Raw genomic sequence first — 16,786 nt, 5'->3', positions numbered from 1 at the left:
TTGGACTGCAAGGAGATCCCACCAGTCCATCCTAAAGGAGATCAGTCCTGGGTGTTCATTGGAAGGACTGATGCTGAAACTGACATTCCGATTCTTTGGATACCTGATGCAAAGAGCTGACTCATTTGAAAAGACTCTGATGCTGGGAAAGATTGAAGGGGAGAGAAGGGGACAACAGAGGATGAGATGGTTGGATGGCATCATGGACTCAATGGACATGAGTTTGAGTAAACTTTGGGAGTTGGTGATGGACAGGGAGGCCTGGCGTGCTGCAGTCCGTGGGGTTGCAAAGAGTCAGACATGACTGAGCAACTGAACTAAACTGAAATGAATTAAGGAAATCAAAAAGAGAAATAACCGAAAAATAGGCAAAAAATAAGAACAGGCATTCTGTAGAAGGAAAAACCAAAACAGCCAAAAGACACAAATACGGATACTCCACCTAAGCAGCAGGCAGGCAAATCCAAAGTGAAACAGGAGACACCATCTCTACGCTTGGACTAGGGTGGGAGACAAGGCTGAGTGCCGTCCAGGATGTGGGGAAACGGGTCCCCATGTCCAGCTGCAGGCTCTACTTCAACGAACAGCCACTGGACGTCCCTGGGTCCGGCCACCAGCAGTGAACTGCGTGGCAGCGTGAGAACAGGACAGTGTGCGTGGCCCACACCCAGGGGATGTCCGCAGGGGCCAAGGGGACGGCAGGGAGGAACGGGCTGGACTCTGGGCCCGGCACTCTCTGAGCTCCTTCCACACGGGCTCATCTCCAGCTCACACCCCGTGACTCACACAGATGAGGCCGCTGCGGGGGTCGCACCCACGGGGGACACACAGAGAGGAAGTGTGAGGACCAGAGTCACGCATCCAGACATGCGAAGGGAGGCTGGTATGTGGCCCACGGCAGAGGGCCGGCAGCGCCAGGAAGAGTCCAGAGACCAAGGTGCTTGGTCCAGGCAGGCAGCTCTTCTGGCCCCCACCTATCCACCCGGCTGGGACTTCCGGGTCAGGACACGACGCCTGCCGGGGATGAGGGGAGCTCGGGGGCCCCCAAGTCCCCCCAGCCTCCCCCAGGAGGGTCTGAGACGCCTTGGGACTGGCGGGGCCCAGAGCAGGCAGGCGGGCTCCAGGGACAGAGTACAGGACAGCCTCCCTGCTCACGCAGTGTTCCGGCCGCAGCCTGGGGGCAGACAAGAGTCTCGAGGGCTCCCTGGGTGCCCACGATGGCTCCGGGATGCGCGGTCCTCAGCCGATCGAGGGCCAGGGACGCCCCCCTCAGGGGCCCGGCGACCCCCGGCCCCGCGGCGCCAGGCGCTCACTTGTTGAAGAGGTTGCCCGCCACCCGGGGCCCGACGACCCCGGCCCTGCGGCGCCAGGCGCTCACTTGTTGAAGAGGTTGCCCGCCACCCGGGGCCCAACGACCCCGGCCCCGCGGCGCCAGGCGCTCACTTGTTGAAGAGGTTGAGGCCAATGCGGTAGAGCCGCTTGCGGATGACGTCGTTGCTGAAGGCGGGCGAGTCCCAGCTGTTGCGTGTCTCCTTGTGGTAGGTCTGCTTGCTGAGCGTCTGCTCGCGCAGGCTGTCGCGGGACGACGACTCTGAGCTGCAGTTGATGGTGTCGTTGGAGTTGGACGTGCTGTTGAGACTGTCATTGTCGCCGTCGGAGTAGTCCGACTCGGACTTGCTCTGCCGGTTGGCTGAGCCGTTGATGGCCAGGTGGGCGTCCAGGGGCCGCGGCGGCCGGGCCCGCGGCTCCGGCTCCTCCCGGGGGAGGCCCCTGGGGGGCCCGTGGGGGCCGTGCTTGGGGCTGCCCTGTGGCCCGCCCAGGCCGCGCTCGTAGGCGCTCTGCCTCTTGAGCGAGCTGCGGTCAGAGCGGTCGCTGAGGTCGGCGGAGCTGTCACTGGGCGGCTCGATGGTGAGCAGGGGCAGGTGCTCCACGCGCGCCCGCGGCTCCAGCGACGGCGTGCTCCGGCAGCTGGTGTCCGTGTCCCCCTTGTCGTCCTTGTGGGCCAGCGCCCAGTAGTCCTGGGCGGCGGCTCCGGCCCGCAGCCGCAGGTCCGACTCGCCGCTGGACGGCCGGCACCCAGCCTGTGCCGCAGGCAGCGGCGGCGACAGCTCGTCCTCGTCGATGTACAGGGTGACGTCGCTGTACGAGGCGGTCATCTCGTCCAGCCGGCGCTGCTCGGCCGCACCGTGCAGGCCCGACGAGGGCTCGGCGGCAGGCGTGGGCGCCCCCTCCACGGCGTGCAGGCTGCGGCAGTTCAGCGCGTCATCAATGGACTCGGCCAGTGACTTCACCTGCCGCGAGAAGGCGTCCTCCAGCTCCGTGATGGCGTCAGCAAAGTCGCTGGCGGGTGCAGGGGCCTGCAGGGCGGGCGGGGGCGGCGGGCCCAGGTCCCCGCACTCGGCCGGCCCCAGGGAGCCCAGCGGGGAGTCCCCATCGGTCACCGAGACCTGCTTGCCCTCGAAGAAGGAGCTGTGTGCCTTCTCAGGCCCCTCGAAGGACAGCTGCACCCGCATGTTGGACAGCACGATGCGGCGGGACAGGCGCTTCTCAGACATGGAGCTGCGCAGCCGCTCGAAGTTCTTGTTCATCTGGTACTGGCGGAAGGCTGTCTGGATGGTGCGGGCCGCATGCCGGGTCACGAGGCGGCCCCCATACTTCCGTTCTAGCATCTCCACCTGCGGGTGATGGAGAGGAGTGTGAGGATGGCCCGGCCTGGCCTGGAGGGCAGACCGTGCCCACAGGGCTCCCAGACCCAGGAACCCGCCGGGCGCCGTGCCCACAGGCTCCTAGACCCAGGAACCCGCCGGGGGCTGTGCCCACAGGCTCCTAGACCCAGGAACCCGCCGGGGGCTGTGCCCACAGGCTCCTAGACCCAGGAACCCGCCGGGGGCTGTGCCACAGGCTCCTAGACCCAGGGAGGCAGAGGAGCGGTGAGCTGTGGTTACAGCAGGTGCTCCCTGCAGGACTCCTCAGAGCCTTTCAAGGGAGGTGGTTTCCCAGACTTCTCTGTCCGCAGCAGCCTTTGCCCTGGGCACCGGGGCTGTGCAGTTTAATGAAACTTGGAGCTGCTGCAGGAGGTTGCAGGCCGCCCCTCGGGAGACAAGGAGACTGTGGCGGGGGCAGGCTAAGAGACCAGCGCGAGACCCGCGTCGGCCCTGAGCACTGAGCACTGGCCGCGGGCCTGGGCCCTCATCCGCAGACTGACTCTGAGAAGCCTGGACCCGTGGCCCCTCGGGCCTGTCAGACTGGCCTCACGGGCCAGCGGCGGGCACAGGTGAGACAGACCCTCAGCACGGGGCGGAGGAGGTGTTGGACACTCCACTGCACTCCTGGGAGAGTGGACAGCTTGTGGGGACCCCACACCCACTCCTGTACAGATGGGGAAACTGAGCCTCAGAGAAGAGACCCAACACACCCCTGCAGGCCTCCAGACCCCAGGGCGCCCTCCGGGAGGCTGATGGCGGGCCCACGCCATAGGTGGGCAGGGCGGTGGGACTCTACCGCGAGGTGTGTGCGCCTCCGGAGCCTGCCAGCCCCAGGCCTGAGAACGGTCCCGAGGGCCGCTCCCCATGCCTCGCTCTGGGGTGAGGCTGGAGCCCACTTTCCAAAAGCAAACAAGACCCAGGATGAGGAGTGGGCTGGCCCACCGAGCCCCTGCCGTGGCGGGGGGAAGGCCCTGTCCTCCGCAGGAGGTGCTCACACCCCAGGGTCAGAGCCCCAGTTCCCTCCGTGTGAACAGCAGGGCTGCGCCCTCGAGAGGCGAGGTCTGTGCAGAGTAGACGGAGCCCCAGCTCAGGGCACAAAGCCAGGCAGATGCCGAGGGAACCAGGCTTCAGCCAAGGGGAGGCGACGGCTGTCCGGAGCCCCGGGGGAGGGGGGGTGCGGGCGGGGCGGGAGGGCTCGGAGCCTTGCTGGGGGTGCATGTGGGTCCCAGTCGCCGTGAGGGACACCAGCTCCCCCAGACGCGGATGTGCCAGCCCTCCAGAAAGGGGGGGTGGCAGAGGGGCTCCCCTCAGGAGAGGAGTCGGGAGCGGAGGGGCGGGGCGAGCCCGGCCGGGCCTGGAGGCAGCCAGGGCGCGTCTGTGTTTTCTCTCGCCCTGGAGCCACTGAACCGCGTCCAAAGGGATGACCTCACTTCCACATCTGCCAGCAGCGTCTGTTTCCTGGGTTTGGAGCACAGCTCCGAGAGCGCTCAGGGCCGACGGAGGCCTATGCCTGGGCTCCTGGGAGCCCTCTCTCCTGCGCCCCCCGAGATCTGGGTTCTGGGTCCCTCGGGTCTGCTCGGCTGGGGGTGGGGGCCCCGCACAGGCCAGAGCATGATCCACGGCCCCTCCTGTCCCGCTGACTCTAGACCTCGCGAACCCAGCAGCGACGCTCTTGGCCTGAGCCAGCCCCCTAGGTCGGGGCAGGGGCAGAAGTGGTGTTAGGGGGCAGGCGTGGGCTCTACGCTGCTCCTCAAAGCCCCCTGGCCCTCCTACCAGCCTCCCCTGGGGACGCACCGACCCGGGCCTGTGCTCATGCAGCCCACCGGGGTCGTTCCCCTTCTGGGCCAGAGCTGCCCCGAGGCCCCGTCTGAGTGCTGACTGGGGCACAGGGGGGACCCAAGCCGTCTGCACTCGCCTAACAGGTGTCACCTTCATCCAACCCCGTGTCCAGCTGCAGACGGGCCCCAGAAGCTGCCCGCTGTGCAGGGGGACAGAGGCTCTGAGACGAGACAGGACAAGGAGCCCCAAGGCTGGGCCTCCCATGAAGGGGAACCACAGGAGATGTGGAGGCCAGGGGCCAGCGGCCACAATAAGGCCTTGCGCTGGGCTCCTGCCACTGAAACACGGCTCTGTGCTGCCCACGCTCCAAGCCCCCATGGAACCAGGCACCTTGCTTCCGTCTGGAAATTGCCGTGTAATCCCCCCGCCGCCCCGTTACTATTTTCGCCTCGACTGCCAGGAGGCTCAGCAGGGAGCCGAATGCTCAGTGGCCCTCAGTGTCGCCCCCCTGGCCCTACCTCATCCTGGCTGCCCTTTCCAGCAAGCTTGCCCGCCTAGGGCCTCTGCACCTGCTGCCAGCTTCTCCTGGAAGGTCCTGGCCTCGGTTACTTGGCTCCAAGGGGCCTTGGCGAGGCTCCCCCAGCCACCCGAGCCGCCTCCTCCCACAGGCACCGGCTAGCCTCCCATTCCTTCGTCCTGGGGTTCACATCATCCTTGCTCTGCAGCCAGCCCGTGTGTCCACAGCTACCCTGCCTCCTGGACCACAGCGTCCGCCTGAGGGCTGTGGCCACACCCGTTCCCCGGGGACTCCCCAGCCACCAGCACGGGGTGGCATACAGCCGGCACTGGGCTAACGTGCGAGGGAGAAAACGAGCAGCTGTGGCCACGCTAAGGCCACGCGAGGCTTGTTATTACCTCCACTGCCTCTGCTTAACCGTTCTCCCTTCTAACGGTCCTGCTATAGACGGCCGTTGCTATGAACTGTTCTGATCCACTTTAGATCTGGGTGCAGCTGAGAAATGGAACAGAGACCCCCTGCTGTGGACCTGATCCCAGGGCCAAACGCCACGGGGCGAGGGGGCCGGGAGGCCACGCGGGCAGTCCGGGCACGCCCTCGTTTTACACACGGGTGTCGACCCCGTGGGGGGTCTGGGCCGAGTCCCTGGGGAGGAGGCGCAGCCTGAGGAGACAGTGCTCCTCCAGAACACGGAACTGCAAACCGAGGGGTGGGATGAGTGGCCTGGCCTTCCTGCTGTCCAGAGGACGTGCTGTTTCTGTTGTGGACTGACCTCCCCCTCCCCCTCCCGCAGACCCCGGAAGGTCCAGGCCTCTCCTGGACCCCGGGACCTCAGTGGCCCCCACTGTGCAAGCTGTGCACTGGCAGAGTCAGGCCCTGACGCCCAGCACCGCCTGGAGCCCAGCCGCAGGGGGAGCAGGAAGTGGGCAGAGGCCGAGGTTGGACAGAGCACCCCATGCCCACCCACGCCCTCCGCTTCCTCCGGGAGTCGGGAGGAGAGACTGAGGCTTCCATCGTGGGGAACGACCCTTGCCTGGCACCCAGCCTTGAGTGCTTGGGGGCCCCCGCCCCACCCCACCCCGCCCCGCCCCCACGTGGCCAGCTGCCCACCTGCTTGTCCTGCAGATCGGAGGAGAGCTCATAGCTCTCGGAGAGGGACCGCGAGCGCTTGATGGCCTCCTCCTCGGCCTGCTTGCGCAGGATGGACGTCGAGTGCTGCAGCCGGGGCCTGCGTGCGCGCTGCTGCTGCCCGGGCGGCCCCGCGTACAGCCCATAGGCGCCGCTCGGCGCGTGCTCGTAGGGCTCCGGGCTCAGGCCCGAGCCGGGCGCCAAGGGCCCCTGGTGGTAGGCGGAGGGGCTGTCCAGCGACGTGCCGGGCTCGCTGCTGGGGGCCTCGCCCTCAACGCTGCGGAGAAAGCACAGACTGGAGGTGAGGGGGAGACCGCAGCCCTGGGCCCCGCAGGCCGGCGTCCAGCCCACACCCCGCCCTCCCCTGGGTGGACCCCCGGGGCCCACGGCCACCCCTGCCTCACGCCTCCCTAAGGCTCCCCTCCTCTCACGGAGGCCCTGCTTTGGCTGTACAACATGCCCCGCACCCCCTACAACCGACACCCCGCCCTGATGGACCTGCTCCCCTTCCACTGACCCCCATGACGGGCCCCCATGGAGCAGGCTGTGCCTGGGATGCCCACTGACAGCCTGCGGGTCCCACCCCCTCGCTCCTGTACTCCCACTGCCAGGATTAAGTCCTTTTTTTCCTTTTTGATCAACAATGAACAGAGTGACTCCTTGCCGCATGCCCGCAGGGTCAGGCGTGCGGGCATCTGTTTTGGGCTGAGCTTGTCCCTCCCCACCAACACCCGCAAGCTGCAAGCCCTAACCGCTCAGCGTGTATCTAGAGACAGGCTTTCAGGACGCGATGGAGGTAAAACGAGGTCACGGGGCCTGATCCAAGGTCAGGACACACACACGGCCACCCTGCACCCAGCTCTCAGCATCGCGCTCGTGAGCCACAGGCAAGAAAGTGCTGAAGCCGCCCACCCCGTCCGTGCTGCTGGTGACCACCGGCCTGGAGGCGGACACAGAGCGTCTTCTCGAACTCTTAAAGCCAGTCTACGAGGACCGATTGCTCACTCCATCTCTGGGAGAGCAGACTGACACCCGCGTGGCGCCGGCTCTGCCCGAGGTCACGCAGGTTGAGCATGGATGCGTCGGGATTACAGCCCAGGATGGGGGCTCCTGCCACCCCACAGCCCTGGTCCCCGGGCCTGTGTGCACCCCTCAACCTTCCAAGTGTCCGGGAGGGCGTGGGGTGGGGTGGTTACTCACCCCACACTCGCGGCCCCAGAAGATGTGAGCCCAGAGGCGGCGACGAACGTGCAGCCAAGGTTCTGGGACCTTCGGGCAGCCTCTCCAGCAGTGCCGGCCACTCCCGCCCCTCAGGGCATCCTAGCATCCCTGGGGCCGGCGTGGCAGTCCCTCCGAAAGTGGCCTGGGGGAGGGAAGGGCGCAGAGCCCCACGGCTGCAAGTGCTCCTTTCTCTAGGGTCCCATCTTCACAGCAATGCAATCAGCAGCGTGTGCCCGGCCCACCCGCCCAGCTCTGCCCGCCACGGAACATGAGGCCATCAGCTGCCTCCCGGGGGAAGGGCCAGCAGGGCCCAGCCACAGGCACCCATGCCCGGGGCGCCTCTCCTGCCCGCTGCCAAGCTGGCACGTGCTGGCAGGCCGGCCGTCTAAGAATAGTGCCAGCCTTCCGCTCTGGCCCGCGGGGACGCTCGGTGGGTCTCCTACGGCAGAGCCTGCAGCCCAGCAGTGGAGGGTGATGAGGGTCCTCTCCTGGGGAAGACCCCCGGGTGCCAGCCCCTGATGTGGCTGTGAGTCAGGGACTCCCGCCCGCCCAAGCCCTGGCCCCAGGCCCAGCACCCCTGCTGTCCGGCAGTCACTGGCAAAAGCTTCCTCGGGGCCTCGTGGGCCCGTGTGGGGCGGGGCCAGGTGCTCCCCAAGACAGCCCTGGACGGACAGCGGGAGGGGCGGGGGCAGAAGGTCGGGGGGCCTCAGGCAACGGGCCCCCCTGAGTGCACGTGGCTGAAGGGAGACTCTGTCTGCCCTCCTCCCTGAGACCCCAGGACCCGCTCCACATGTGCCCCCACTGGACAGCCTTCCATCAGGGCCGCTCTGTCTCCAGAGAAGAGGGAGACAGCAAATGCAATCGTGTCCTCGCAGCGAAGCAGCCAGGGCTCAGCTCGCCAGGATTTTAAATAGTCCCTGAGCCCCGAGGCTGCAAAAGCCACGGCGGTGACGGGCAGGTGCTGCACAGGGCCAGGCGGGGGCTGGGACCCGCCCCCAGCACCGACACCCCCCAGGCAAAGAAGGGTGTCCACCCTCACGGGGCAAGGGACTCAGCCCCTTCCCCAGCCTGCACTCACTTGGTCTCGAGCGATCTGCATGGGTGGAAGGGCATTCCTCCCGCCTGTCTGAGGCAGAGGGTGCTGAGGAGGGAGGGGCAGGCGGCTGCCCCTGGACCCTGTGCAGGGCACGGGCCTCCTGTCCGGCTGGGCTCACGGGCGCAACATGCATGCCCGTGGCGCCCTGGCTGGATGAGGCTGGAGCCCCCGTGGGAGGGGCACTCCAATCTGCCACGGATGCAAGAGGCCTTTGCGGGGCTGGGCCAGCCCAGGGTTCCCGCTCGGTCCCTAAGTCAGCTCCTGACCGTCTCACGCCAGCAGGTTCCAGAAGGTGCTCTGGGGAGAGGGCCAGGCCTCTGTCACGGCCAAACGGATGCGTGGCAGGCACCTGTGAGCCCGACCTCCGAGACACACCCACCTGCCCGCCTCTCAGCACATCCAGGCCGCCAGGGCAGGTCCCTGGACTCTCACCCAGCACCCCGCCTCTCCTCCCACAGCAGCCAGACCAATCCCAACAAAGGAGGGGGCACACCAAGGGCCCCCTGCCCGTCACACCGAGTGTGGAGACACAGCCCTCAAGGCCTGACCTCGCCATGGCCCCCTCCCCTTGCTCACACTGTTCCAGCCTCACTGGGGTCTGGCCCGCAGGGACATTCCGCTCTTCTCAAAGGCATCAGGCACTCCCTGCCTCGGGGCCTTTGCACTGGCTGTTCCCCTGCCTGGACCGCTGTTCCCGTCTTACATCTCAGCCCGCTCCATGCCTTCACCACTCCAGGGTCTTTGCTCAATGCCACCTTCCAAGGAGGCCCCCACCGCTCCACCAAATTAAAACCACGCCCCCCTCCGCACAGCATTCCTAACCCCTTACTCAGCGCTTTCGCAGCGCCAACCTGCCGCGGCTTTCCCTGTGCTGCCTTCCTCCCATGTCGGTGCCCAGGCTCTGTGAGCGCACAGGGTACTTGGCTGCTTTGCTGGCTATGCTCCCCGAGTGCCGACACGTGCACCAGACCAACAGGGTTGGTGAGGCCTGCCGGCCCTGGAGTGGGGCTTCTGACGTGCGCCACCCCCAATGAACACCCCGCCTGCCCCACACCTAACCCTCGATGGCCCCCATCCCTTCGAGGAGGCCGAGCCAGAGTCCTGAGCTGAGTCACCGGCCAGTCCCTCCCCTAGTCCGCTCTGTGGCACCCATGCCCTCTATTTGTCCCCAAGTCCTGCCGACTCCACGTGAATGGTATCCACTTGAGTTGTGTGATGTGGCAGCCTCTGCATACCCCAAAAATCAAACCCTCAAAGCGTCCTGATAAGAAGTGGCCAGACCAAACCATTGCGACCAACACGATACATCGTCCTCCAGTGAACGACTGGACAGAAGCAAGCAGAGCATGCACCGTCCTGAGCCAGAGAACATCACTCCTTCCTGGTCCTGAAGAGAAGCGACACACGCCAGACCCCAAGGGGGTCTTCCTCATCCGAGCCAGAGCCCTGGTGAGCACAAAGGCACGTTTACGGGGGAACCCCGGGCGCTGACAGGCACGCTGGCCTCAGGTTTTCAGGGCACCAGCTAGACCTGGTCATCGAAGTGCAACCCTGCAGATGCTAGAGCTCTGTCCTGGCCAGCCCTCAGCTCTGGATGCCCAGGGCGGCCTGCCCCAGGGACACAGGGCACTGGCCCAGCCCCCAGCAGCCCCGAACACCTCTTCCTCACCACAGTGCTCGCCCAGTGGGAGCTCCAAGTCCCACCACCCAGGAACCCCCTCTGTCGGGGAAGCTTCTGTCCATCAGCCAGGATCGGACACTCCAGAGTCAGCCCTCAGCTGCACACGGGGATTCGAGAGCACGCGCAGACCCTGGGCCACGTGCAGATCAAGGGTCGGGCGGGCCCCATGCACACCACTGCTGCTCCCCGACCGTTCAGAGTTTCCGGGACGTTCCGTGAGAATCAGGAGTGCGGCCAGTGCTCTGGGCAGACGCTCCTGATCCGGCCTCCCTCTCCCAGAGATTCTCACGAAGGAAGCAAGGCCAATACGCAGAGGTGCGTGCAAGGAATTCCACGGCTGTGTTGTATCTGATTGTAGAAACTTGGAAATAATCTAAATGCCTGTCAGCAAGGGACTGATTTACATAAATCACACATCAATATAATGGAAACTAATGGAAACAACGCTAAGGGGGGGGAAGGTCTGGCCCGATGGAAGTTCTTGTGATAAACAGTGGGGGGACCTTTCCGGCTGACGGGAGTTTAATACAGGCTGCGAAGCCAGTCAGTGACGCGGAGTGAGAAGCCGGAACAGCCCCAGCCCTGCCGTCCACCGCAGGTATCGGCTCACAGGGGAAGACTGTCCGGAGCTCCAGGTGGATTCCGAAGGCTGGGGCGCTCGCCCCCACCTTCTCCCGTGAGCCTGGGCAGACAGCACCCACCCGTCCCTGACTCGCTCCTGCAGGCCCTCGAGCACCCTCCCACAGGACCACGAGGCTGGGGGCGCGTGCCAACACCCACGACGGCACGGGGCCGCCTCCCACCGAGGGCTGGAGCGCACGGCCAGGGACGACCTGAGGCCGGCGGCCAAGCCTCTGTCAGGCTCACAGCCCGCGTCGCCCAGCTCAAGAAAGGATGCTCTCGCGTGGCCAAACTGCCCGTCCCTGGAGGTGTACAAGCCGCAGCAGGGCAGACACCTGCTGGAGGCGGGGCAGAAGGACCCCTGCCACTGACGGGTGTCGTCTGCACAGTCGGTACACGGAGACCGCCTTCAAAACGCCATCGGCTCGTGAAAAGCGCTTTCTAAGCGCGGTCTCCAGTTCTCTGACCGAGAGGGCCCCGCCTGCAGGTCCCGGCAGTGAGAGGTGGGAGGGGCAGGGGGGTCAGGGTCACCCGCCCTGCCTGCTGGAGGGGCCCTCTGCGGACACCACCCATGGCCGAGCTGTAAACGCTCCTGAAGGGGCTTCTGGGCCCGGGGGAAGGGACCCGGCTCCAAGGCTGAGATGCCACATCCCCACTCCAGCTGGTGGGTGAGTCAGGCAGGGGGCCCTCGGCCACACGGACGTCTCTAATTATGGCCTGTGAGGTCATGAATGACTTTTCTTAGGAAAAACGCTAGTCTGAGGCAGCTGTGGGCAGAAGCAGAGACCCGCTGCTCACCCCCAGCACTGACGATGCCGATAACAGAAATAATGTTTACAGAGTCAAGGCTGCTTACTCCCCGCGACCGCTGACACACCTCCCAGGCACAGAGAGGCTAGCCTGCCCCGAGACACGCAGCTCACAAGTGAGGTCAGAGCCCACACTCACACCCGCTGTGCCTGAATAGCTCGCTCTCTCTCTCTCTCTCTCTCACACACACACACACACACACACACACACACATGCACAGCAACGCTCCCTGTAAAGCCTCGGGGTGTGCGGGTGCTGTATTGGGCGATTAACCTACATGGCCTGTGACCCAACCGCCACCCTGGGACCAGGGCGTGCTGGGCCACTGTCCCTTCCACAGACGAGGAGCGTGGGGTGTGAAGCTGAGCCGCTGGGTCACGGGTGCAGGGGACTGGATCCCCATCGGATGCACCTGCCACCTGGCAGCAGAGAGGAAGCGTGTGCCCCTGGGGGCAGGGCTGGGGTCCAGGGCCTGGGATCCTGGGGTCGTGTGTGGTCATGACATAAACCAGCCTGGGGTACGTGGCGCCAGCGGTGGTCACATCGTCTGGAAAAGCCACTGTCTTCTGAGTGGGCCAGCCCCACGCGGAGGGAGAGCCATCTGCAGGCCTGTCTGTGGTCAGATGTCCACACCAGAGCCGCCTCCACACTCCCAGCAGAGTGCCCAGGCCCGAGCAACACAGCCTCCCAGACACATGCGCTCCCTCACACCTCCACCACACTCTGTTCAGGGTTTCTGATTCCCAGAAAGGGAGGTTCAAGCCAGAGTCAACAGGAGACTTCACAAGCCCTTCCCTCCCAACCCCCTGCTGGGGCTCCTGCGGCTCTGTGGTCACATTAGCAGAGGTCTATCGCCCAGGATGGGGAGGGGACGGGTCCTGCTCTGCACTAGGTTCTGGGTGACAGATGCAGACAGACCAGGGCAGGGTCTGAAGGGGAGGGAGGGTGGGAAGGGACTGGTGGCCATGTCCCCCATCGAGGGGCCACAGGAGCAGAGATGCGGTGAAGGTAGCGTGGCTTCAGGAGGCAGAGCGTCAGCCGCTCAGCACCTGGCGGTGGTGGGGGGCTGCCTCAGGGATTGCGGGCATTCCCGCAGGGTCTGGAAAACCAGTCCTCAGGGACCGAGCTGGCTTGTGGTGGGTCACGCCCCACGTACAGTCAGCCGGCGTGCCACAACGCAAGCTAAATTCACATTTATAATCCCTGACGTGACCCCATTGAGAAGACCTGGCTCCCCCGCCCTCTGCTGATGAGAGAACGGAGACTTGGGTTCGGGGTGTGCCCAAGGTCGCAGAGCTCAGACCACAGCCAGGTTTCAAGGGCAGGTCACCTTCCCAGGCTTTCGACTCTGTGAGACGTGCCTGGGCCTGGAGGCAGCCCCCTCCCCGAGGGCTGGCCTGGCCCCGAGAACCAGTGGACAAGGACACAGAGGGCTGATCTGAAGGGAGAGGTGAGTGTGTAAAGGGACATAGAGCTGGTGTGCCAGCAAGGAGGGGGCGGAGCGGGCTTCCCCGGGGACCCCGGAGGCTGCTCCTGCATCAGTCACCCACACCTGCCTCCAGGAAGGCCTAAGACATCACAGCCGGGACTGCAGCTGGTAAGTGGTCCTCAGGATGGACGCCTGGCTGGCTACCAAAGGGACTGATGGGCCCCAGGGGACACTGAACCCTGGCCATCCTGGGGGGGAGGAACTGCGGACCTCATGTCCTCAGGGAGATGCTGGGCACCTTCGCTGGTGGGCAGGTCCGGTAGAAGGACCTCAGGATGGGTGGATGCAGAGGCAACAAGGGCCTCTGGTGAGGGCTCAGGGCCTCCAGGCCCTGCTGAGGGACTGGGGGAGGCTGGAGCCGCAGCTGTCCAAACAGCCACCTGAACACCAGCGTGATTTCTGCTCAGCCAGCGAGGAGCACTGTCTCAAAGCTGAGGGAGCGGACGAGACTTCTGGACAGTTGAGGCCGCCCTAAAGGCTTGGTGGGGGTCGGGAGGGTCTGGCTTTCACCCAGGTCCCCAGATGGCTTTAATGGGGATACACAGCGATCAGACAGGAGCCGAAAGAACCCGTGTCCGGCCCGGGCACGCTGTCTCTGCTGCCTGGTGGGCCCCTGGAATGCGAGCCCCCACCCCTGCCCGCCACCCCCTCTTGGCCGACAGTGACTCCATCCTTCCAGCCGCTCCAGTTCCTCTCGGGCCGCTCTTGGCAACTGTCTTGCTCACACTCTGCATATCATCTGTCAGCAAAGCAGGCTCTGCCACCCTCGAGAGAGCCAGCATCGGACCACTCGGTGACCCCCTCACCATGTTGGGGCCAGCTTGGCCCATGCGGCCCCTGCCTCATTGCTGGGTTCCGGCCCCGCCCACCACACCCCCGCCTCCCCCATTCAGCAGCTGGGACCTGTCGAGACACAACTTGGACCGGGTCCCTCGCCCGCTTGCTGCCCTCCCGGGGCTCAGGGCCAAGTCCTCCCGTGAGCCGGAAGGCTCTGCAGGACGGCCCCCACGCCCTGACGTGCTCCCACCAAGTCCTCCCGTGAGCCGGAAGCTCTGCGGGATGGCCCCCACGCCCTGACGCGCTCCCACCACAAGGCCTTTGCACATGCTTCCGCTCTGCTGGGCTCTTCCCAGACGGCTGCCCGGCTCGCCCCTCGCCTCCTCCCGCTCTCTGCTCAAAGGCCACCCGAGTGTCAGGGAGCCCCAGCCCCGCCTCCCTCCCGGCTGCACCTCTGCAGTGCCAGCCGCTGTCTGGTCTGGCACCCGGAGGCACGCACACTCCCAGCCGCTGCGAACCGTGTTAGAAGGGCCCAGACTCCCAGGGACTGTGCTGTCTGCCACACGGACCCCAGGTCTGTGCAGCGGGACCCGGGCCGGGCGGGCACGGACTTATGGGAGATGGTCTCGGCCCTGGGCCAGGGGATGGTGGGGTTTCGGAGCCACAGAAACTGGAACCCACCCGAACTTACACCTCTATGCAGAAAACCCACACAAACACGACTCAGAATTGTCTAGAAACAGGGTTTCTAAAGGCAACCGGAAGCTTTTCTACCTCCCCAGCATAACCTTCAGGGTCTAGAAGGACAAGGACCCTCTGGCCGGGCACTGCCACCCCTCCCTCAGGGTGCCCAGCGGGCAGAATCAAGGTACCTGGAGAGTGGCCCCCAACCCGGGCTGTTCCCCAGACTCTTCGGGGAGATTCGGCAGCCGATTCCTGCCTGACTCAGGAGCTCCCCGGAATTCAAAGGGTCAGCCAGCACTATGGCCCCAGAAACTGGACTTCTAAAAGAGTCCTGGCCAGTCGTGACCTGTGGGCCGTCTGGAATCCCAATGACCTGGACAGGCACCTCCCGTTGGATGCAGAGGAAACTGAGGCCCGGCAGGAGAGGCCAGCCAGCCCCCTCCCCGCCCGCCGCCCCCAAGTCCCGCCTCTGGACGCCCACCCCCCTGAGTCCTGCCCACGTGGCTCCGTTGGGTCTACATAGAGCGGTGGTCACTGTCTTCCTCTCATTCCTTACGTTAGAACTAGGTGCTAGGAATGCTCGTTCATCCCGATTCTGGCTTCTCTTTGATAAAATGAGTAGAGAACATATTTCCGGGCGGCATCCATCGCTGAGCTGAGTGGTGGTCGCCAGCCCTGGGTGGACACCTGCCTGCCTGTCCCGTGGGCACCGGGGCCGGGCCTGCTTCACCGATGCCAAGGGTGCAGAGCCTCAGCCACAGTCCAAGTCCCCAGGGGTGCCGCCCCCCGGGCTGAGCCCGGTTTCACACCAGCGAATGGTCCTCACCGCCCCAGGGCTGTGCGTACAGCAAGTGCTCGGCCTGCAAACCCAGGCCCGGCCAGGGTCCTGCCGCAACGGCCCGCGATTCGCAAGAAACACCACCTCTATGGAAGCCGGGCTCCACAGCCGAGACTGGGACGGCCGAAAGTAACAAACAAAGCGTTTAAAGAGGAGAGTGACTGAAGAGGCCCGCCAGTTTTATCGTCGCTCGAGGTTTTCTCAGGACCTGCACAGTCTCATTCACCAAACCACAGTCGCGGGCGGCGGGCTGCACAGGGACCACCGTGGAGACACGAAACCCGGGAGCCCACTGGGAGATCTGACCTCCCCAGGAGCCCCCTGACAACCCCTCTCCCCCAGGCTGGCCACTCCGGTCCGTGAATGTTCACTGAAGCCAGCTCTGTGGCACAGCCAGGTCAGGGCCAGAGACGCGGGGGACGCTATGTCGACGGCTGGTATCAGGAACAGTAACAGAGATGCAGGGGACGCTACGTCGATGGCTGGCGTGCAGAGCCCAGGCCCCAGCGCCTGAGGCGGGAAGCGCTGTCTGGGCCCCGGGAGGGACCCTGGGCAGTGATGGAGGGCTCTTCTCTGCTCAGGACCCCCGTTTCTTGAGGCTAAGCAGAGGAGGTGGGGTCCACCGTGGCACAAGGCCGGTGGGCCATGCCTGGGGCTGCAGGAACCCAAGGGTTTGGGACCCCAAAAGGCTCGATGAGGAGGGGGTGCTGGACCCCAGCACTGGGGCAAGGCCAGGGAAGGGTCCTGGGTTCAGCTGGGGCGGTGGTCGGGGGGGACAGCAGTGGTGTTCTGGAAAGGCACTTCCATCCTTCCTTGCAGCGACCCTCAGCAACCTTCGGTGACAAGAGGCCTGTGCTGGCTGTGACGGGGGAAGGGGAGAGCGGCTGGACCGCGGGCCAGTGACAGGCCGGAGCAGGGACATGCCGATGCCTGTCCGTGGGTCCTGGAAGACACCCTGGGGGGCTGGGAGGGGCAGAGGCCACTGAGTAGCTGGGAAGGCCAAGAATGGGGGTGCTGGTGGGAGGGGAACGCTGGCTGGTGGGGTCGGGGGAGGAAGGCGGGGCAGCGGGAAGCGGAAGGGCACCCCCGCAGCCGTCCAGCCACTGCCCTCCATGCCACGCAGGCACAGCTCGCTGGCCTGACTGCCCCATCTGCTCTGGGGCGAGGACTGCGGCCGCTGCCCCGAGGTCTGTCCTGCTGGGGACGAGGCCCAGCCCCACTCCGCCTCCTGGGCTTCGGCACCAGTGCTAATTACGGGCACAGAGGCCTCCAGGAGCGGCTTTTGTACACGTATAAAAATACAGGACTTAGAACAATGGACTCTTCTGAGTGAGAGACTATTTTTAGAGCCCCGCTCCCTGCACTAGCATCCAGCAATTCCTCGTTTGTCAGCTGCTGCTGGCAAGACGGGCCGCAAGCCTACCGTGAGAAGTACAATGT

At 65.3% G+C, this 16,786-nt stretch overlaps 1 protein-coding gene across 15 annotated transcripts in view; it reads right to left on the bottom strand.

Moving 5' to 3' along the window:
- Positions 1-16,786, bottom strand: part of IQSEC1 (IQ motif and Sec7 domain ArfGEF 1) — a 285,544-nt gene that overhangs the window by 22,500 nt on the left and 246,258 nt on the right. For all 15 annotated transcript variants that reach the window (XM_086368957.1, XM_086368964.1, XM_086368955.1 and 12 more), the window contains 2 exons: positions 6,112-6,406; positions 1,444-2,675 (listed from right to left, as the gene is read on the bottom strand). In XM_086368957.1, coding sequence (XP_086225083.1) covers positions 1,444-2,675; positions 6,112-6,406 — 1,527 coding nt within the window. The remainder of the gene's footprint in view (positions 1-1,443; positions 2,676-6,111; positions 6,407-16,786) is intronic.

This window comes from Bos grunniens, chromosome 22, assembly GCF_055505025.1.
Source record: "Bos grunniens cultivar Pamir isolate PY7600 chromosome 22, Bosgru_T2T1.0, whole genome shotgun sequence".
Taxonomy (NCBI): Eukaryota; Metazoa; Chordata; class Mammalia; order Artiodactyla; family Bovidae; genus Bos; species Bos grunniens.
The sequence above is the reverse complement of the archived record's forward strand: the minus strand, read 5'-3'. Positions and strand labels throughout refer to the sequence as shown.